The sequence below is a fragment of the Monodelphis domestica genome, chromosome 6 (assembly GCF_027887165.1).
Source record: "Monodelphis domestica isolate mMonDom1 chromosome 6, mMonDom1.pri, whole genome shotgun sequence".
In the NCBI taxonomy this organism is placed as follows: Eukaryota; Metazoa; Chordata; class Mammalia; order Didelphimorphia; family Didelphidae; genus Monodelphis; species Monodelphis domestica.
Genome location: NC_077232.1, coordinates 79,070,552 through 79,092,485, shown reverse-complemented (window position 1 = coordinate 79,092,485; position 21,934 = coordinate 79,070,552). Strand labels below are relative to the sequence as shown.

Genomic DNA, 21,934 nt, shown 5'->3' with positions numbered 1-21,934 from the left:
GACATAGCATGTAGATAAGATCCCAGCTTGATAGCTAGAAGGGGGCTCAAAGGTCATATCTTCAACTACCTTATTTTATAGATAAGGGCCTGAAATGACTTGTCCAGGGTCACACAGGGAGGAAACCTCAGAGTTTCATTTGAACCCAGCCCCTCAGACTACAGTTAGTTGTTCTACTACCTTTGACATTTGATTTACCTCTGGATTCTACCTTTTAGAAAAAAAAAATATTGATGGACCAGATATTGCAGTGAAGATTCTGCAATCAGGATGCAGAAAGGGCCTGAGGTCATTCCATGAGGTTCAGTTTAAAGAACTGTGACAGATGTTCAATCTAGAAAAGAGTAAACCCAAGGAGGACTTGATAGTAGTTAGCACTCTTTAGGCATTGGATGGGCTGGAAGTAGATTTCTTTTGCTGATTCCAAAGGTGAAACTAAGAGCAAAAGGTAGAAGTTGCAAAGAGACAATTTTAGGTTTATTGTTAGGGAATACTTCTAAAGGCCTTTAATCCGAGGAATTCTTGTCCCTATATAAATTAAACTAGATAATTATGGAGGCCCCTCCCAACCTGGAAACTGGAATTCTATTTCAGGGAAGATTTATTTTATTAGAATGTTTCTTAAAATCACATTTATTTTATGCTCTAAAGCACTTTTTTTCACACAAGCCTTTTGAGAACTAGTAGGTCTAGCCTACTCTCTCTAGTTGAGAGATGTGAGGTTGAGAAGCTAAGGACATGCCTCCCAGATCATATAACTACTGAGTATTGAAGTTGGGGCTCTAATCCAAGCCTTTTGACTTATAGAATCCTAGAGGTAGAACTACCCTAAAGAGACCTCAGCCCCAGTAGTCCAGTGCCTTCCTTGTACAGATGAGGAAACTGAGACCTTGAGTCACATCATTTGATGTATAAGAAGACTCAACAAAACATTCAATATAATGTTGATATCACTCTCTTGGTGCTCAGAAGAAAAAGGAACTTAGGGAATCCATGAGCCTTTATTGAGCAGGAAGGAATGAAAGGCATCTAGGCAAGGAAGCTACATTTGAATTCCACATCTAAAAAGAATTCTAAAGTGTTATCAGAGTAAGTGCAGGGTAATGTAGCTTATTCAGGAGAGGAAAGGAGTATTTACAGTGAAGTGGGCAGAGCTCTACTTTACAGCAGGATGATGACACCTGGCCTGCCCATAGGGTATGATAACCCTTTGGCCCCCTTCCCCAGGATTTGGCTATGGTGTCCCTTTTTCTGGGACTTGCTTTTTCCTCTCCAAACTCCTTTTTGGCTAAACTAGTCTATTTTCTCTTGGCACTGAAGTCGTCCAATTGTCTTCTACCTTTGTGAGTTAACTTGGCATTGCGCTTCCTTCCCCTCGAATTGTTTTTGCCCCAGTTGAAAAAAAAATCCTACTTATACTTTTTGGGATATATGTCTCTATGGGGAATGTTGGGAAAGTTTGGTCAAAACAGAACCATAGAAGGAGAGAATCATGTTTTCTGTCAAGAGAGTAAAACACATGGCAATGGAGTTTTACTGTCTCATGGACAGGGGCTTACTATAGAACTATTTTAGCTACTGGTGCCCTGTGGGAGCACCATTAAATGAAATGATTTAGAGTTGGAAGAGAGCTGGAATCATTCATCTTGAATTAAGATCCTCTTTAGTGCCAGCCCTTTGCTAGGCACTAGGGAGACATGTACAAACAATGAAACAATCCCTGCTGGAAATTTTAGGTCATCTAGTTCTGTCCCATTATTTTTCAGAGAAAGAAATTAAAGCCCAGGACTAAGAATTGACTTAGTCCCACAGAGGTAAGATTTGAACCAAGGTCCTATATTGCTAAGTCCTGAGATCTTCACAGAATATACTGGGAAATAGGGTACAGAACTAATTTATTCAAATTCTTTGATGGGAAAAAGCTTTTTCATGACTTTGTAGTGATGATGGTGTTTATTTATTGCATGCAGTGTGCCATAAATAACACATGAGTTGTATTTTTCTGTGACCTGAGTTTCCCTGACTTCACAGCCCACAATTGACAGTGTCAGGCTATCAGCAATCCAAGAAAATTCTGACTCAGACTGTCAGTAATGGGTACAGACAAGCCAACTCCCATTCCTTTAGAATAGATTTGTTGATTTTATGAGAAGGTACAGTCTAGACTAGTTATTTCATTTCAATATAGAGAGCTCTTCCCTATAGCTGATGCACATTGGCAATTGATATCTATAATTTATAGTCTTAGAGGTAAGGAAAGCTTAAGTGTCTTGTCTGTGGTCCTAGAGCTAATATATATTAGAGGTGGAACTTGAATTTAGGACAGGTTGACTAAGACATTGCCTTTCAGGTGTAGTGACACTATGAATCAATGTTTCCCTCTGTCTGTTATTCATTCTTGTGGTACATCTCTTGCTACTACTAAATAGGGTTAACAGTTTTATAAAACTGCTGTTATTTTGTTTCCTATTGTGAAGAAAGAATCAAATTCTCTTTGTCTATCAATCAGCAACTTAATCAATCAAAAATTTAAGTACCCCTACTTAGTACCTTACCAGTCACCAAGTATGAGAGTTCACAAGTCATTTACTACAATGGGTGACAACTCCAGAGGCCACTGAGTGCTAGGCAAATTGAAAGACTGTGATTGGTTCCTGTAAAGAGGGGGAGTGACAGGAAGTGAGGTGGAGAAAACTGCTTTAAAAAGGCCAGTTCTGGTGAGATTCTTGGCAGTCTTAGACTTGTGTGCACTGAAGGGTCTCCTTGGGGTATTCTTTAGTTTCCTGGCTCTTGGGATTTTGACTTCCTATTAGGATTTTGGATTAGCATTTGGGTTCTGGAGACAATTAGGATTAAACTCAGGGTATTGGTAGCTAGGCAGTACTTTCTGTCTCTTTATCTACATTTTTTCACTTTCACTCTTTCCACCTCTTTGTAAATAAAGCTTCTAGAAGTCATTTTGACTTAAGCTGTAATATTTTTAAATCAATGACCACAATATTACTTTAGAACTTTTGTATTAGCATAAAAACCTAAATTTAAATTCTTACACTATATCATAGTTACATATAAATAATATCATTTTCCATAAAATAACCCATATGAGATCTGGTTCTCTTTTTTCTCTTACTGGATATAATGTCTTTAAAACTCTTTTTGGATCTTTTATATTTAGGTATTTTTGAGGACTCACTGTATATACTCCTCTATGCTCAGGGATATATTGACATATTAGTACTGAATCCCACTGAATTCCTAGATGTTTGGACACTTAATTTCTGTTGAAATAGTTTTCACAGATTGTTTATCAATGAGCATTTATTTAGTGTTTGCTGTATATGAGGTGGTGTGCTCCGTGCTAGAAATACAAAGAAAGGCATAAACAAACAAAAAATGACCAGGTTCTGCCCTCTAGGATCTCACAGTCTAATAGGGAGACAACATGCAAATAGCTATTTATAGATATGATGAATACAGGGTAAAGTGGAGAAAATCAACAGATTAAGGAGAACTGGGAAAGGCTTCTTCTAGAGGGTGAGATGCTGAGACTAGAAGGAAGTCGAGGTGGAATTAAGAAGGAGAGCATGCATAGCTGACAACCAGTGAAAGCATACCAAGTTGGAAGATGGATTGTCTTTTGTGAGGAAGAGTAAGGAAGCCAGGGATTTTGGATTATAGGATATGTCAAAGAGGAGGGCAGTGAAAAAGAACCTGAAAGGGAAGAAGGGACCAGGTTAAAAACTAAATAATTACTTAATCAGTAAATATTTAGTAAGTACCTATATGCCAGGTACTGGGAATACAAAAAAAGAGGCAAAGAAAAGTCCCTGCTCTCAAAGACCTTACAGTCTAATAAGAGAAATAATGTGCAAAAATATATACAAAGCAAGCTATATACAGGATAAACAGGAAATAATTCAGAGAGAAGACACTAGAATGAAGAGGGGTTGGGGAAGGCTTTCTGTAGAAGGTAGAGTTTTAACTGGGACTTAAAAAAAGCTAAAGAAGTCATTAGTCAGAGCTAAGAAGGGGGGCATTCTAGGCTTGAGACACCAGAGAAAAACATCATTTTCTATATGGGGAGCCACTGGAGTTGATTAAAAAGGAGAGTGGTATAGTCAGAACTTCACTTTGGGAAGATCAGTTTGACAGTTGAGAAAGGACACATGCTTTCATTTTGATCATGTGGCACCAATGATCTCTGTTGTATTTGATTGCCTTTTAATGTTGTCTTTGCTAAATTCAGACAACATATTTTCCTTTTTTAAAAATTAACAAATAACAGGAGTATTTCAGTATCTAATGGACAGAAAGAGAGTTGTACATGAAATTGTGAACTTCTCTTGTATAGTAGGTTAAGTACACATTGACAAGAAGATGACTTGAACTTCCACTTAGGACCAGAGAATCTGGATTTTATTTTCTGTATCACCTTCTAGTCCTAGCCTTGCAACAACTGTCAGTGTCTTGCACTGTATTGGGAGCCTTAGTGGGGAAAAATGGGAGAGACATTCAGGGCTCCACAAAGAACCCAAAGAAACTTCTCAAGGGGAACTTCTTGAGCACCCCATGAATGGGAAAAAGGAGCAACAAGGAGCTCTAGATTATTTCTTGACACATTCTCTAAACTTGAGCCCAACTCTTATCTAGTAAATAACTTTTATAAAACAAAGTTAATCAAACCTCAATGATGAATTGATGTGTACTAATACTTAGAGTAGTATGTACACAGATGGGGACTTTATGCTCCTAATAAATTATATCTATCTCTAGCTCTTAGAGAGAGAGACCAAACTCTGGGGACCTACCTCATCAGTGTGAGCATGAGAATCCCCAGAATCTAGATGTGCTGCATTTTATATATATATATATATATATATATATATATACACATATATATATATATGTAGTTATTTACATATTGTTTCCTGCATTATAATAGAAATTTCTTGCCTTTTATATCTGTTAGTATGGTGTAGGGGGTTTTCTGGGAGGACTAGCACCTGTGGTGTGAAGGCTTGCTGAGCCTTTTCAGGCTGCTTATCCATCTTTGGTGTCCACCTTTCACCCAACTCTCTCACCTGTGGCTTTAAGAATCTGTAGCATGGGCCGTGGCAGGCTAAACCTGTTAAAGATAACCCAACAGACCTCAAACCTGTTAGTGAATTAGTGAGTGCCTAAGCATGAGAAGACTTCCCCTGGTGGAAAAGGGAAGTGCGAATAATTTGTTCTAACAACATAAAGACGGCTGAAGCAGGCGCCGCCATGGAGTGCTTAGAGCTTGGACAGACATCCCTGGCTATCAGCTGTCACCCTGACTTTTATCTCACCACCAGACTTTGATGACTTTGGAATAGGGAGTGAGGCTGACGACTTTTGCAGCTTTGTTTCACTTAAATCCAGTGTAAGACATCAATATAATGCCATTGTATCCCTTAGTGTTTAGCACAGTACCTGTTAGGATTAAAAATCTTTATAGATTGTATATTAATGTATAATTATTAATTAGATAGTGAAAGTTGAAGAAAGGCAGTTTGTCACATGGCTGCACCTAGCTGATCTGCGTTTGCTGCTTACCTTGTGTTCACTAGCCAAGAGGGACGGTGCCAGTATGTGCTGCTTCCTAGCCAAAGCCAGCAGAACTGCCCCTCCAGACAAGTCTTCAAACCAAGAGTCAAGAGCCAAGACCTCTGCTGCTTCCTCAAGCCCTAATTTATAACCCTGGTGAGGTTACTCCTTTTGGATCTCTCTGGTTGGACAGACTTGACCTCAGTCCTGGGCAGAGGCCAATCTTCTTGAAGCCACAGGGTACCAGAAGCCAGCATATTCCTATATGCCAGGGAACCTTGAGGCCTCTGGTGCCCTTCCATATAGCATGCATGTATGCCTAATCAAAGGGTGGGGCTGAGACCTAACAAAATGGGTTTTTAAAACTTTCCTTTCTAAAAGGAAGAAAGGGGTGTAATTTATATTAAATTCATATATCTTGTCTATAGTAATGCTTAATTATTGTTTATTGATGACTGAGGATTATTTTCATTTTCATTTCTCTCATAAGTGATATGTAAATATTTTCTAAGTTATTTGTTGATCATTTTTTCTTTTGAAAACAAATTTGTATTCTTTTCTCACTTGTCTCTTGAAAGATAGCTCTTATGAAACATCTTTTATAAGTATCTAATACCTAGAATTTCTGGGGAGTTGCCACAAATTTATAAGACCTGACATCATTTCTCAATACCTAACTGGTCATAGGATATGTGCAACCTACAGAAATAGAAATGCAAAACAACCACATAAAAATACTTCAAATCACTAATAAAAGAAATGCAAATTAAAACATCTTTGAGGTAATGCTTCATTTCCATAAAATGAAGTAGGATTTTTTTTATTGGACCAATTGCTTTTATCAGGATAGGGAACTCCATCTGCCAATGCAGATCTGCAGTTTATAGCCTTGGAGAGTTTGCCTGGGACACTGAGGGGTTAAGTAACTTACCTGGGCTAACACAGCCAATGTGTGGCAGGAGCAGGCCTGGGAATCCAGGTTTCCCTGAGTCTGGGACCAGCTCTATCCATTCTGCCACCCTACTTCTGTCAGTATGAAAAAAATCTATGTGTAGGAAGGTCAGACACAGGAAGAAGCAGAACTGAAAAAATGATATACAGGGACAGATGGGCAAAGAAAGATGCTGCTGGAGAAAATGTAAGTCAAGTATAGCGGCCAGTGTTGACTCAGATGAGCGATATAGTCCAGAAACCTGTCCTTCCTGTGAGGAAAGAAGAGCCTGTATTTAGGTCCCAATTGCTGAATAAGAATTTCGTGCTTAACTGGCTACTTCTTTGTTTTGAGGGAAGGAACCACATAGTAAAGGATGTTTATAGGGAAGTGACTATCTCAAAACATGATGTATCAATTTAAAATCCAGGGCGAAGATACAAAGAAAGGTAAAAATGGTCCCTGCCCCTAAGGAACTTGCATTCTAGTGGAGACAACATAAATTGTGACTATGCACATACAAACTACTATAGCATGTGAGTTCTGACTCTGGAGCCAGCAGGCTACATCTGCCCCTCAAAACTCCAGTCGGGGTAGCACTCAGGTTGAGAGTGTCTGTTCTCTATTGCCATTGCTCCCATGTCCATTACTATTGTTAGGGGTCATCTCTGTATGCTTCTTTCTCAGGTGCACCATGAATATAGTATAGAAGTTCTTTATACCATTGAAATGACCGTTTTAGATGACTGAGAAGGAAGCATCCTTGGGTAAAAGCTTGATATAAAATGGCTTAGCTGAATTTTTCATCTTATATACTTGGGCCAGTCTGCTGGAAATGTCTTAATTTGTTTAATCTTTTTGAAGGGTGAGATGATTTCATCAGTGCAGGAGACTCCCTCTTGTGAGGGTGAAAAGGGGGTTACTTATAAAAAGGTTGGACTGGATTATTAAGAGTGTGGTCGCCAGGAATTTAATTAATTCCAAAGAGATTTATTTACAATTTATTTACAAATTGTAGAAAGAGTGAAGTAAGAAATCAGAGAGAGGATAAGATAAGAAATCTAGCTTAAATACTAAGTAATTTATCTCCAGCTCCCTGGTTCAACCCAGGCAGGGGAGTTTAGTCCTCAACTGGATAGTCCTCCGCCCTTGTAGCCCAGGACATGGGGAAGTCTCTTCAGAAAAATCCAGCAGCTAAGAGTCAGCTTTTCACTCACCATGTGTCAGTCTCAGGTCCAGTCAGCAGATTCTTCTGCCCCTCTTCACCAGTCTCAACTCGAAAGCATGAAGAATTGAATTTCTTCAGAAAGTCGTCATTCCCTTTTAAAGACATTTTCTCTTGCATCACTTCCAGTGTCTTCCCCTCTATTGCACATGTGGGTCACAGACCTCTCACTCAGTGATTAAGTGGGATGTTTACACTTTTGGTGATTAGATCTAAATGGGCAGATCTTCATACTCAGTTTTAAGTTGGTGTGCTAAAAATAGTCAGGGGTTACAATTTAATCTTCACTATCAGGGGAGAGTTAATTAATTTCCTTGTTATAATCAGGGGAGAGTTAAATTTAATCTTCATACTCTATTGGTTAAGATTGCCAACCTTCTGCAATTTATAGTCTTAGTTGCCTTAATCTCCCAGAGATAGTGACATGCTTGTGTATGGTCACTTAACTTTTAGATATGTCAAAGGTAGGATGTTGTTATAAAGCCAGCCTACTTTAAGCCATGCTGCCTCTCTAATGATATTTATTGGATTGAATTAATAATGGTTAGTGAAAGTTATAACATTTTAGTGCTTTATTATCTTTTCTGATCTTCATAATAGCCCTTTGAGGTAGGTATTAACATTTATTTTTTAAAATTTTATTATTACATTTACAGATGAGGAAAAAGCTTCAGAGAGCTTCAGTAATTAGCTGGTAGTCATATAGCTGAATTCAGGTCTCTCTTGACTTCAAATCCTGTGATTTTCCTTTTCAGCAGGCTGCTTCTTCAAGTCTCCTGCCTAATGGGAGGAATGTCATTTTGGTTCTCAGTTGCCTAACTGAGAAGGCTCTACTGTGGGCCAAGCCCCTGAAGATGTTAATAATATACCTGAACTCATTTCTTAATGATTAACAAACTCCTATTGTAGTGATTCAGAACCCCAGATTATCATTCATTATTCAAATACCTTCTCCAACTTCTCTCTGGTCACTACCTTCTTTGCATAGCCCTTTACTCAACCTATTCATGCCCACTCTAAATTCCTGCCTACCCTTTTTATTTTGCTCTCTGGAATGCCTTCTTCATGGAGTCGGGAGCTTTTATTTTAAATCTCTTACTTTCTCCCTCCTGTCAACTTCTGACTCTCACTGAGACCCTGGTTTCTTCCTGAATATGGAAGGGACCTTAAAAATCTTCTAGGTCTGCCCTCTCATTTTACTTTATTTAATTAATTTATTTTTTGGGCCCTTACCTTCTGTCTTAGAATCAGTACTTTGTATTGGTTCCAAGGCAGAAGAGTGGTAATGGGCTAGGCCATGAGAGTTAAGTAACTTGTATAGGGTCACACAGCTGGGAAATGTCTGAGGCCACATTCTTGAACCTAGGACCTTCTGTCTCTAGGCCTTGCTCTCAATCCACTGAGCCACCCAGGTGTCCTCTGCCTCCTCATTTTATGAAAGGAGACTGAGGTTCAGTGGTTAAGTTATTTGCCTATAGGCATAAATAAATAGGGCATAAATGTTAGGAATGAAATTTGAACTTGTTTCTTTGACTTCAAGTCAGACATATTTTATATTTGTTTATAAAGGAGAGGGGAAGTATCAGAATAATGAAAAAAATCAGATGGTTTTGTTCACAGAACCAAGTAATTAAGAGACTGGTAATAACCAGCAACTCATAGACCTGCTTCCTAATCATTGTAAAATTTTTGAGAATTATTTGTGGTATCCTTGAAGAAAATATGAAATGATAACAGACAGGTTTTTAGAAGCAATTTTTTACAGTGGATCACATGTTTCTCTTCAGAACTGATTGAAGGGCATAGGGGATATGAGAGCCATTTGTGCTTATTGTCTGTTATGACAAGCATTAAAATAAAATACAAACCTAAATATTCTTTTCTAATAAGAAGTCTTAAATGTACATATCTTAAGATTATATAAGGTTCCTTGATCACTGCAAACAGAGATAACTAATTATTGTCAATTGAGGCAAATGAGGGAAGTGTGTACTTGTTAGAGCGCTCAGTATTGCCATGGGAAATGTTCTGCTCAAGGTCCAAATGGAAGAGGGCTTCCTTATATAAAATGGTGAGGTCATCAGATACTCTCATTTACAGATAACATCATTCTGTTTGCATCAAAGCCTAGAATAAAAATGAGGTTTGCTGAAAAAGAGGCTGGCTGTTTTAATAATCCATGTAGGAAAAAATCAATTAGGTGATGAATAAAATAGGAATTGTTATTGCCCACAGTCTAGTTGGAGTGGCAAATCATGTATATTTTGAAAAAGTGCTATAAATGGACATTAAGATGGGCAGATCTTAAATTTAACAGAAAAAAGAGAACAGGCTAGCTTGCATTTGGAAAAATCACATAGGGTGTTTAACAATCTTAAAAGGCTCCCTGACATAATAGCACGTTTTTTAAAAAAATTATTTGGAAACTGACAATACAATTATTCACATTTATTTTGAAAACCACACAAATAGATGTATATACACATAGGAAATAGCACGTTTTTAATGAATGTTTTCCTAATGATACTTTATAGTTGTAAATATTGGAAGAATATAGATTTTTTAAGGGTCAAAGTTAGAGGTGACCCAAAAGTCGGTGTAGAAATACATGGTGGACTCTTGTGTAAGTAGACTGTGCAATAAGTGGTATAAGAGAAATCAGTCAGGAAATGTGTGATTAAATTAAACTATACAGAATGAGTTTTATTTAGCTTACATAGTAATTGATTTATAATAGTTCACTAAATATTTCTTTTTAAAAATTCAAATAACTTTACTGAAGTGTAAATTTGGAATGGTTGGGATGTAATTTTTTTCTTTGTTTTTGGTTTTAGGTAGTCTGGGAGATCGTGCTTGTCTTAGTTGTACATCTCTGAGGTTGATAAACCATACGTAAGTAACAGTTAAACATGACATCAAATTTTTTCTCTAATTCTTTATAAGTTCCTGACAGTTTAAGGACAGTATGTGCCCGTCTTAAATATTATGAGAGATTTGGGGAAACATTCCTCTGGAAAAAAAAAAAGAATATCAAACCATCCTTCTTTTTTCTTATCTATTCTTTATCTTTTTTTCTTGAATATCTGGAGATGTCACTACATGTTATCTTATACTATTGTACTTGTACTTGTAATATTGAGAATATTATCAGATATTTATTTTGTCTTTCTCATTTTGATGTATGTAAATTGGTAATCACGGTTAGTGTATTTGTGACCAAATGAACAAGGTCAAACTTGTGGCCATTTCTGATAGATAATTTTCTAGGAGGATGATTAAATAATAGTGGCATGGTGACAAAATAATTTCTTTTTTTTTTTTAAACCCTTACCTTCCGTCTTGGAGTCAATACTGTGTATTGGCTCCAAGGCAGAAGAGTGGTAAGGGCTAGGCAATGGGGGTCAAGTGACTTGCCCAGGGTCACACAGCTGGGAAGTGTCTGAGGCCAGATTTGAACCTAGGACCTCCCTTCTCTAGGCCTGACTCTCAATCCACTGAGCTACCCAGCTGCCCCCCAAAATAATTTCTTTACCCAAACAGAGAGTATTTATTTTAAAAAAACCTCAAAAAATTTTCTTATTTATTTTCAGCATTTAAAAAAACATTTTTTGAGTTCCAAATTCTCTGTCTCTCCTCCTCTTCCCCCTACCCTACCCATTGAGAAATCAAACAATATAACATCAGTCATATATGTGAAATCATGCAAAACATTTCCATATTGGCCATATCATAAAAAAAAGAGCAAAAGAAAAAAAGAAAAGAAAATGAGAAAAATATACTTCAATTTATACTCAGAGCTCATAAGTTCTCTTCCTGGAGGTAAATAGCATGTTTCCATCATGTGTCCTTTAGAATTGTCTTAGGTCACTATATTAATCAGAGAAGCCAAATCTTTCACAGTTGAACATCATTTCAACATTGCTGTTACTGTGTACAATAATCTTCCAGTTATTTTCACTTTGCTTTGTATCCGCTCATATTATTCTTATATATTTCCTGAAATCACCCCCCTGGTCATTTCTTTAGCACAATAGTAGCCTTCACAATCATATGCCAAAAATTGTTCATCCCTTCTTTAGCTGAAGAACATCCCTTCAGTTTCCAGTTTTTGCCACCACAAAAAAAGCTGCTAAAGATATTTTTGTTTATATAGATCATTTTCTTTTTTCTTTTATTTCTTTGGGGTAAAGATCTAATATTGGTATTGCTGGGCCAAAGAGTATTCACAGTTTAAAAACCCTTTGGGTATAGTTCCAGATTGTTCTCCAAATATTGGACCAGTTCACAAATCCACCAACAGTTTGTTAATATACCTATTTTCCCTTGTTCCCTCCAACATTTGTCAGTTCTGGTAGATGTGAGGTGGTGTCTCAGAACTGTTTTAATTTACGTTTCTCTAATTAATAGTGATTTAGATCATTTCTTCAAATGACTACAGATAGCTTTGATTTCTTTTTATGAAAAATACCTTTGTTCATTTCCTTTGATCTTATATCAGTTGGAGAATGACTCTTATTTTTTATAGTTTGATTCAGATTCCAATACTTTTGAGAAAGGAAGCCTTTTTTGGAGAAATTTGCTGTAAAATTTTTTGATAATTACTTCATTGTCTATGATACCTTTTAGCAAAATATTGTTTCCCTGTTGATCTCTTTTCAGTCAGGGCTGTTTTTGCTTTGTCTGAGGTCTGCCCCATCCTCTTCAAGTTATCTGGAACATTATAGATACTACTCCAGTGCTTTATTTTAGCTCTGTGTGTGTCTTTCTCTGCCAAATATGTTTCTCATACACAATATATTGTTGAATTCTGCTGTCTGCTTCCATTCTGTGTGTTAGCTCAGTGTGTTTGTAATCATAGTCTCACTAACTTCAGAAGTCCCTTCCATCCCATTTTATTCTTTATTCTTTCTCTCTTTTTATCCTGTTCTTCCTCAGAAGTCTCTCTTGCGTCCAACTACTGCCTCCCCCAAACAATCCTTCCTTTAATCAATCCCTCTCTTTCATATTTTTTATCCTCTTCCCCTTCTGTCTCCCTGTTGGGTAAAATGGATTTCTATTTCCAACTGAGTGGATATATATGGTTTTTCCCTCTTTGAATCAGTTTTGAGGAAACAAAGTTCCAATGAAGTGAACCAGTTCTGAGAGTGAACTTCAAACATTGCCCACCACTCCCTAATTTTCCCATTTTATTATAAGAACTTTCCCTTGTACATCTTTTTTTTTTGTGAGAAAAATTTTCCCATTCTCTTTCCCTTTCCCCTTTTTCCAGTACAGCCTTTTTTTTCGTGCCTAAATCCTTTTTTGGAGATTATCCCAAAGTAATTGATATACTCATAGTTTCTTTCAATACAGACTATTTCTAACTGCCCTGTTAAGGATAAAATTCTTAGGCGTTACATATATCATCATATAGAAATGTAAACAGTTGAAAAACTCCATTGAGTTCCTTATGATTTTTCTTTCATGTGTAGCTTTTTTTTTTTTTGAGTCTTGTATTTGAAAATCATATTTCCTGTTCAGCTCTGGACTTTTCATTGGGAATGCTTAGAAGCCCTCTATTTCATTAAAAGTTAATTGTTTTCTTCTGTTAGATAATTTTTGAGTTGTGACTTAAAATCTAGATTTAATTGGTTGCCAGGGGAGTTCCAAATTAAATACCCAAGTCAGTCTGGAATTTTATGGTAATTTAATTAATATAGAGGGAAGAAATTTAAGGAGGGAAGAGGATTTAGGATTTCTCCTGCCTGGTCTATGCCAGGGGGAGTTTAAAATCCCCCCTCTAGGTCTCTGAAGAAGATTAGAGGCTTCCAAGAGGATAAAGTTAGAAAGTAAAGGAGGAAACTCAGCCAGAAACTCACCACCGAAACAGACAAATGCTTGTAGCCACGCTAAGATGCTGGAAGGCTCAGCACGCTGTTCTCAGCTAACTCTCCACCGCCAATAAGGGAAAGAGCCAATAAGTATTTTTGGAGACAGCAAGGGAGTAAATATATAGCCCTTTCACCCTTGTGTCTCCTCTTCTAAATTTTCACATCTACCAATCACATTAAAGGCTTTTTTTTCTCCAGGACTGCCCATACTTTTAGTTCTCACCTTCTTTGATTTGATTATATCTTGAGTTACTTAACACTTCTTTGTTAAGTTCACCTTTTATTAGTTACTTGACCTTTTTGTAATTAATTTAACCTTTATAGTTACTTAACACCTTTTTGTATTAAGGTCTAAAATGACTTAGCTTTAAGTTCTAGCTTCACTATAAGGTGAGAACTAAGTACTTTCATTGTTCAATTAGGAGATTACAACTTTTATCTTCCCCTAAAGTAAGGTTTAAGTAGGGTGGAGTAATTTAAAGTTTACACTTCCAAAGGATTAATTTCAGTTTCTCTGGATAGGTTTTTTTTCCCCCCTAGATCATTTGTCTTCCAAAATATCATATTCTAAGACCTAAGCTCCTTTAACATGAAAATTGCTAAATCTTATCTGAGCCTGACTGCTTTGGCTCCATGATATTTAAATTGTTTCTTTATGGCTGCTTGCAATATTTTCTCCTTGACCTGGGAGCTCTAGAATTTGGCTATGATATTCGTGGAAATTTTTATTGTGGGATCTCATTCAGGAAGTGATTGGTGATTCCTTCAGTTTCTATTTTTTACCCTCTTATTCAAGAATAGCAAGGTATTTTCCTTAAAAGTTTCTTGTAATATGATGTCTAGACTTTTTTTGATTGTGGCTTTCTAGAAGTCCAGTAATTCTTGAATCTCTCTCCTGATTCTGTTTTCTAGGTCAGTTGTGTGTTTCCAATGAGACTGGTAATTTTGTTTTCTCATTACCTATTCTAATCCCTTCAATTTTTTTCCTACTCTTATTGCTATAATTAGCTTTTCTAGTACAATATTAAAATAGTGATGGTGATAATAGATATCATTGCTTCACTCCTCATCTCATTGGGAAGGGTTTTAATTTTTCCCATTAAAGATAATGCTTGCCAGTAGTTTTAGATAGATGCCATATATCACTTTAAGGAAAGCTCCATTCCAGTATTTTCTAACATTTTTATATGGAATTGATGTTTTGTCAAAACCTTTTCTGCATCAATTGAAATAATTGTATGGTTTCTATTGGTTTTGTTATTGATATGGGCAGTTATGCTGATGGTTTTTCTAATATTGAACCTTCCCTGTTTTCCTGGTGATCATGGTGTGGGATCCTTGTGATTTAATGCTGTAGTCTCCTTGCTGATTCTTTTTTCATAATTCTCTTGCATCATTCATTTCTTTTCCTAGTTTTTCTTCTTGTCTCTCTTTAACTGATTTCTAAAATCCTTTTTGAGCTTATCCCAGAGTTCTTTTTGGGCTGAATACCATTTCAACCTTTCCTTTAAGACTACACATGTAACTGTTTTGACATTATTGTCCCATTTTGTATTTGTGTTTTGATCTTCCCTGTCACATAACTTTCTTGGATAAGTTCATTATTTTTTGTTTGTTTGCTTTTGCTCATTTTTCTAGTTTATTTCATGGCTTTTACTTTTATGCTAAAGTTGGGCTCTGCTCTTGGGGTGGGGGGGAGTGCAGGCACATGGAATTTGGCTACCTGGGGGACTATACCTAGAGTCATGTGGGCCTGGTTGCCTATATGGTGGATGGGGTGGGGGTGGGGTGTGCCTGATTACAAACTGTGCCTTGCTGCTATCTTATCTGGATGCTGCCTGTGCTGGATTGTATTCCCCTCTTACCGGTGAATCTTAAAATTTCTCAGATTCTAACCTTAGAAGATTTGGTTAGGTTATTCCCCATTTAAACAATGTAGGTACTAGGTCAGGAATGTATTGAGAACTTAACCTTACTCCACCCATATTTTGGCATACCTTAAGGGGAAGATAAAGTTGTAAAACTCCTTACTGAACAATGAAAAAAGTCCCCAACCCATATTTATAGTGAGGCCAAGCCCTTAAGCTAGGTCTATTTTTAGATCTAATACAAAAGGGTGCTAAGTACCTATGAAGGTCAAATTAATCACTAAAAGGTCAGGCAACTTGCAAGGGACAACCTAAGCAAAGAGGTGTGAAATACTCAGAAGTTTTAGTCTACCCAGAGAAGGTGATAACAAGATGTGAATTAAGAATGGTCAGTCCTTTGAAAAAGCATCTACTGTGATTGGTAGACCTGAAAACTTAGGGGAGGTGACATAGGAGAAAATTCTCTTTAAAAGGAGTTGTCTTCAGGGGGAGTTCGGATCAGTTGAGCTCAGGAGCTGAACTGGAGGGTCTCTCTGAAAACTAGAGTTTTGCTTGGGACAATCTTGTGGTGAGTGATTAAAGACTGACTTAGTTTTCTCTCTTAAAGAGAAAGGCCTAGGCCATTGGCCTAGGCCCTAGCCTTCCTATTATTTCCTCTTACTCTGTCTCTTTCCCTTTCCTTAATTCCTTCATTTGTATTAATTAAATCTCCATAAAACCCAGCTGACTTGGGTATTTCATATTTGGGAATTTTTCCCATGGCGACCACTTTATTTTTTAATATAAATTCAAGACACTAAAATTATCTTTACAGTTTTGGCAATTCAAAGTCTTGAAACCATATTTTCGCGGTCACAGTTTATGGCAACCACTCTTTTGTCTGTAACAGTTTATGGCAACCACTCTTTTAACTGTAACATACCCTAGTGAGTTAGATCTTTTCTGCCAGATTTCTAAGTTGTCTTGGACTGGAATATTCTTACACTCCATCCTTTTGTTGGTTATGCTGTTCCAGAATTCATTTTGAGGCTTTAAAAAAATAATAGTTGTTTAGAGGTTAATTTGGAAGAGCTCAAGGAAATCATTTCTACCTTATTCCACTATCTTGGCTCTGCCTCTTGGTGGTGTCTACTAGTATTCTAGAAATAAGATTTATGAGGAAATGAGTGTCTGGAGTCAAATCTTAAATACTAACCTATTCAATCACAAATGTTACTTCTGTAGGATGTCTTGTGCCCCCCCCCCCCCTCACCCCCCATTTATCTTATTCTGGATGAGAAGGGTTTGATGCAGTCAGCATGTCATTTATAAACTGAAATATCTAGAGGATTTCCTACAGGAAATTTCTCTTCAGTTTGGATTTTGCACCAGATCTTTTCCATCACAATGGTGAACAGAAACACATTCTTAAGAAAGAGACCTTTATGGCAATATTTTTTGTACAAACTGAACTTCAAAAAATATTCAACAAACACCATGGACTTTTTATATTCTACATTTTTGAGTCATATGTGTGATGTTAAAGGTGTGATCTATCATGGAAAGCCAAGCCACTTGTCTGAGCCTTCTTGTTCCCTTCTCGTGCATTCATCCAGTGTGCCCTGCTATTTATAATTATTCTCACAAAAATATTGTGAATGGGAAAGTAGGTTGATGGGCTGGTAGTTATTGATAGTTTTTCAATTGCCTTTATGATTTGAGCCCCTTTTTCACTAGTAAAAGGTCTTGAGATCTTTTTTTTCAGTTGCCATCTGTATCTTTGACCTTTTGAAAATCTTGAATGTTTCTCAGTGTCCTCAATTGCTTCTCTAATAAATGAGTCATTTCCTATTAAAATAAAAATGTTTAAGTTTTTTTGTAATACAATTTGGTGTTTTCTTTTTTTTTCTTTAAGAAAGTATTAATGATGTAAAGGTGTGAGGCTACATGGGAGGGGAGAGGGGGTTGAACTTTTATTCCTTGCTTCTGTACATAATTTAACAATTTTTTTTTTCTTTTTGGTGACCTTATCTGTTACCACCTTTGTTTGCATTGATATCAAATATCAGAGTACTAATAAATTCATTTGGAATAATTAAGGGGTTGTGGTGAGGTCTGGTAGGTAAGGTATTTCAATGTATTTATCTGTACAGGTAGAAATGCTTGGAAGACATTAAACCTCATTAGCGGTTTAAAAAAAAAAAACTCAACCAAGAATTTTACCTTTTTAGATTCTCCCCATTCCTTTTTTGAGGAATCAGGTTATGGGATATTTTTGGAGGCTAAATGGTTCTTGAGAATCACACTCTCCAGAGCCTACCTGTTGGTTAAAAAGATAGGTTTGGTTTCTACTTTGGGGGATGTCATGGGATAAGAGGGGGAAGAGAAAAACCTCTTATTTGGATGTAGATCAGTTCCACAATCCTACCTTCACTGGTACCATGTCTTAACCAATTGAGATAGCCAACCCAAACCACTTATGCCTTTCTTTTTGTTTTTATTTTTGTTTATATTTTTCTTTTTGTTCAAACTCTGTAGGAGCCAGTTATTCAAATATTTAGAAATATATTACCTTGCAAGCTAGAAATTATAAAATTTCCCTTTAATATTATCATATAAATTAATAGTAAAAGAAAAGTGGTTTGTATCTTGACTCAAGAAGGGAAATAGTTTCAGGAAATAGTTTACAGTGAGTGACTGAAGACATTTTAACAAAGAAGCCTTTCACATATTGGTATGTTCACTGAATTTAATGTATTTGTCTAGAGCCAGTTTATACTTGTGTTTTCTGACAAATTATGGTGTACTATTTCAATTCATCTTGCTATATCTGTGAGTTAAATTCTTTGATTGCTTATTGTTTTCTCTTTTTTTTCCTAAAGGAATTTTAAATTTGGTTGTTCCACTCATGTCCACTCTGTTTACATGTCCTTCAAAAGTGATCACTTAAATTGTTGGACTAAAAGACCTGAACAAATATATATGGTAGTGAGATCTCCTGAATCATGGACGCCTCTTTCCAGTTTTCACTCTCTTCAGTCTCCACACATTTCTGTGCGGTGCTTGCACTCTTCTTGCCCTGTTCGTGATGACTCGGTAGTGGAAAAATCCCTTAAATCTATTAAAGATAAAAATAAGAAGCTTGAAGAAGGTGGGCCTGTCTACAGCCCCACTGTAGAGGTGGCTGTGAAGAAATCAATTGTTCAGAAGATTGTGGATGAGCTTAAGCATTATTATCATGGCTTCCGATTGTTATGGATTGATACAAAGATTGCTGCACGGACACTTTGGCGAATTCTCCATGGTGGCACTTTATCTCGGAGGGAGCGGAGACAGGTAACAGGGAGTGAATATCTGTGATTACCTGTGTTTGATTTTGTTTGATTTTGTGTTGCTTTAAACATTCTTGAATTTGAACACTAGAAACTAGAGAAGTTGTTTTTGTATAAGATTGTATAAAGTATATTCATGCCTCATGAGGACTAGTTGATGATTATTCTTGTATGGAAAAAGGATTCTCCATTTCCCTAATCTTTTTAAATATAAAGATTGAAATTTCAAAAGTTAATTCAAGGTAACCTACAAGCCAGTGGCCTCTAGATGATTGGGCTAGATAGTAGAAGACTTACCTCCATTTTTTCTTGCTGAGCATCTTGGAACTAAATGCTTCACTACTCTTTTCTTTACTTAAAGAAGGGAATAAGAATGCCTTCTCTTGGCCTTTTGCATAGGAATATTTAAGGAGATTCAGTAAATACATTTTGTTAAGTTCTTTGTGCTCTTGCAATTGTACAAAATATATGTAAGATTATAAGTAACCAGTTTGCAAGCAAAATTTGACATTTAATGCCCCCAAATATGCATTTTAAACTAATATATTAATCATTGTATTAAGATGTTTAATATTCTAGACAAATGCATTAATAGAATACACTTTATATTATTTTTACCAAGCTGTATCTGACAAAGTATATTGGATTTTTATCAGCAATTTTCATCTGAATAAATTTATAAAAGAAAAAAGAAATGTAAGTCCTCTTGTCCAGGAAAGCTTTTTAGGCTGTTCCTTTATCTGAAAATGAATGTAAGAGCAAGAGTGTTGGAAGGACAGATGAACTTTGTGCTGCCCCAAAACAGTAGAATTGAGACTTTGGTGGAGAAGAGAAAGGATATACAGATGACAACTTTTCTACATGTGAGTCTTAGACTCCTCTAGTCTAAGAGTATTTGTTAATTTGTTCAATTACTTGAAATCTAAAGAAGCAGTATTTTAATTTGGGTATTTGGAATTAAAAAGGGAAGCTTTATGAATTCCAAATCCTTTATACAAGTGTGCATACAAGAACAACCTTTGAAAAGAAAATGGTAGGATGCTTTGTTCAGATTTCATGTTTTAACACATTTAATGACTGTGGCTAGTTTTAATTTGTTTTACATTTTTATTATGTCTTGTTAAAAAAGAGTAGGATTTTTTATTGTGATTGATAAGAATGTGATTTGTAGTTCTGCTTTTCAAATTTTAGTAGATTTTTTTTATTTGTATGATATATTTTTCAAACAGTCTTTATGGAGGGAAATGCAAAATGTAATCCAAATGAATACTGCTAGGGTAGTAAATAAGCTCAGTTTTGAATGATTTAATTTTAAGGGCTTTTTAAGGTATAATTCACATCATGGAATATATTTGAATGTGTCAGCATTATACTGCTAGGCTTTTATTTTTGTCAATATATGTTTTTTTACACTTATGTTTTGAACCAGGTAGTAATTGATTTGTGGGCTAATTTCAGCATCAAGACTGGAAACTATACTTGTATTTCATAATTACTAATGACTAATGTGAAAGACTTACTATCTTAGTAGATAACCTGCTTTATTGAAGAATTTGAAATTGAGTTTCTCATTGTTAGTTGTTTAAATGTAAACTTCAAGAAAGTCTAGTATATAAATATACTGCCTGATAATTTTTAATGTTATTACTTTTTTTAAAAGTAGTGGCATGCTGTTTTTCCTGAAGTGTTTCAGTTGGAAACTTTTAAACAGCAAAGATCAAGGAGTTAGTATCCTTATGACAATTCAGAATAGCAGCAGGAAACTCTGACACAATGAACCCTTAGAATTTAAGAACCCAGGGAATCAGACAGATTGACAGCAAATTTGGTGAAATGTCTCCAAGGGTTCCTTTTTTTTTTTTTAGGATCAATGAAGCAGCTAATTAGTCTTAGCATATATAGTATTTCAGTTCATGTTGGAAATGTCTGAATAAATGAGTTTCATTTTTTACATTTCTGTACATATATAGTTAATGGCATTGGTTTTGGGGATGGTGGGGAGCAGAGCCTACTGCCTAGAGTTTTTCCTCTCAGTTTAAGATTGTATATTCATTGTAATTTGGGGTTAGATACATGATCAGAGATCTCTTTTGAAGGAAAAAATATGTCCAGAAAAGAATAACATTAAAATAATTGAGGTTGTGCATTGCAGACCATATGGTGTTTCTTGTCTTTTTTCAGGGAATAACTTGTCAGCCAGCCTTTTCTCTCTCTCCATTCTCTGAGGCATGCTACTGCTAATGATGGTCCTGTTCCTGGCAGAAGTGAAAGTGGGGAAAATGCCATTAATGTAGGTTAGACACTTAATAGCAAATGATTGATTGATAGTTCAAAAAAGAACTATAGAGTATTCCTTTTACAAGTCTCAGGATTAAAAGTATTTTGTTACCTTTATAAGAAATTTTGTTTTCTAAATGTGGAGTCTCAGAAACAGCTTTAGCAAAGATGACATTGTCCAAAATCTGATTTTATTTCAATATTTTTACTTTTCAGAAGGCCACAGATAATTGACAGTATATATGGGAAACTTTAGAATTAAATAGCTAGATTGATATTTAATAACAGTTGAATGTCTTATAGCCATTTATAAATGTTTCCCTCACAGCCCTGAGGGACAGCAGTGCAAGTTATTTTCTTACAAATGAAGAAATTGTGACTCAAAAGAAGTGAAGTGACTTGCCCACAGCCACTTCCTTGAGTAAGTGCCAAAGCTAGATATGGAGCCCAGGGCTCTTATTCTACCTCTGCCTCCTAGTGTAGCATCATGTACACCTTGTAGCTCAAAGAGAATCATAAATTACCAAAATGCTGCTGTGGGAAAGGTCCCACTTTGAAGTCATCTTGGGAAGCTCTGTTGTTGTGTTCTTCTTTGCCTGAATAGGAGGAGAAGGTGACTTAGAGAATAAGAAGATAAAGTCCAGGGGAGTATATGCTTCCTGGGATCATTATCTGTTATTCTCTTTTTGAGCAGGAAGTGAATGCAACAGGTATAAGACCCATTTCCCATCAATTGTTGGATGCTGACAGCTTGAAATATAGCTATCTCTACTAGAAAAGAAATTAAATGCCATCAAATGGTCTGGCTTATAATATAATGATGTGGATACCATAAAGGGGGACAAAAGGATTTGAAAAAGTGTCAATAATTAGAATAATTATAG

The 21,934-nt window shown here is 36.1% G+C and overlaps 1 protein-coding gene across 9 annotated transcripts in view; it reads left to right on the top strand.

Annotated features, from left to right (window-relative positions):
- Positions 1-21,934, top strand: part of LETM1 (leucine zipper and EF-hand containing transmembrane protein 1) — an 80,970-nt gene that overhangs the window by 18,682 nt on the left and 40,354 nt on the right. For all 9 annotated transcript variants that reach the window (XM_056802302.1, XM_056802301.1, XM_007496857.2 and 6 more), the window contains 2 exons: positions 10,559-10,616; positions 18,324-18,777. In XM_056802302.1, the coding sequence (XP_056658280.1) occupies positions 10,559-10,616; positions 18,324-18,777 (512 nt within the window). The remainder of the gene's footprint in view (positions 1-10,558; positions 10,617-18,323; positions 18,778-21,934) is intronic.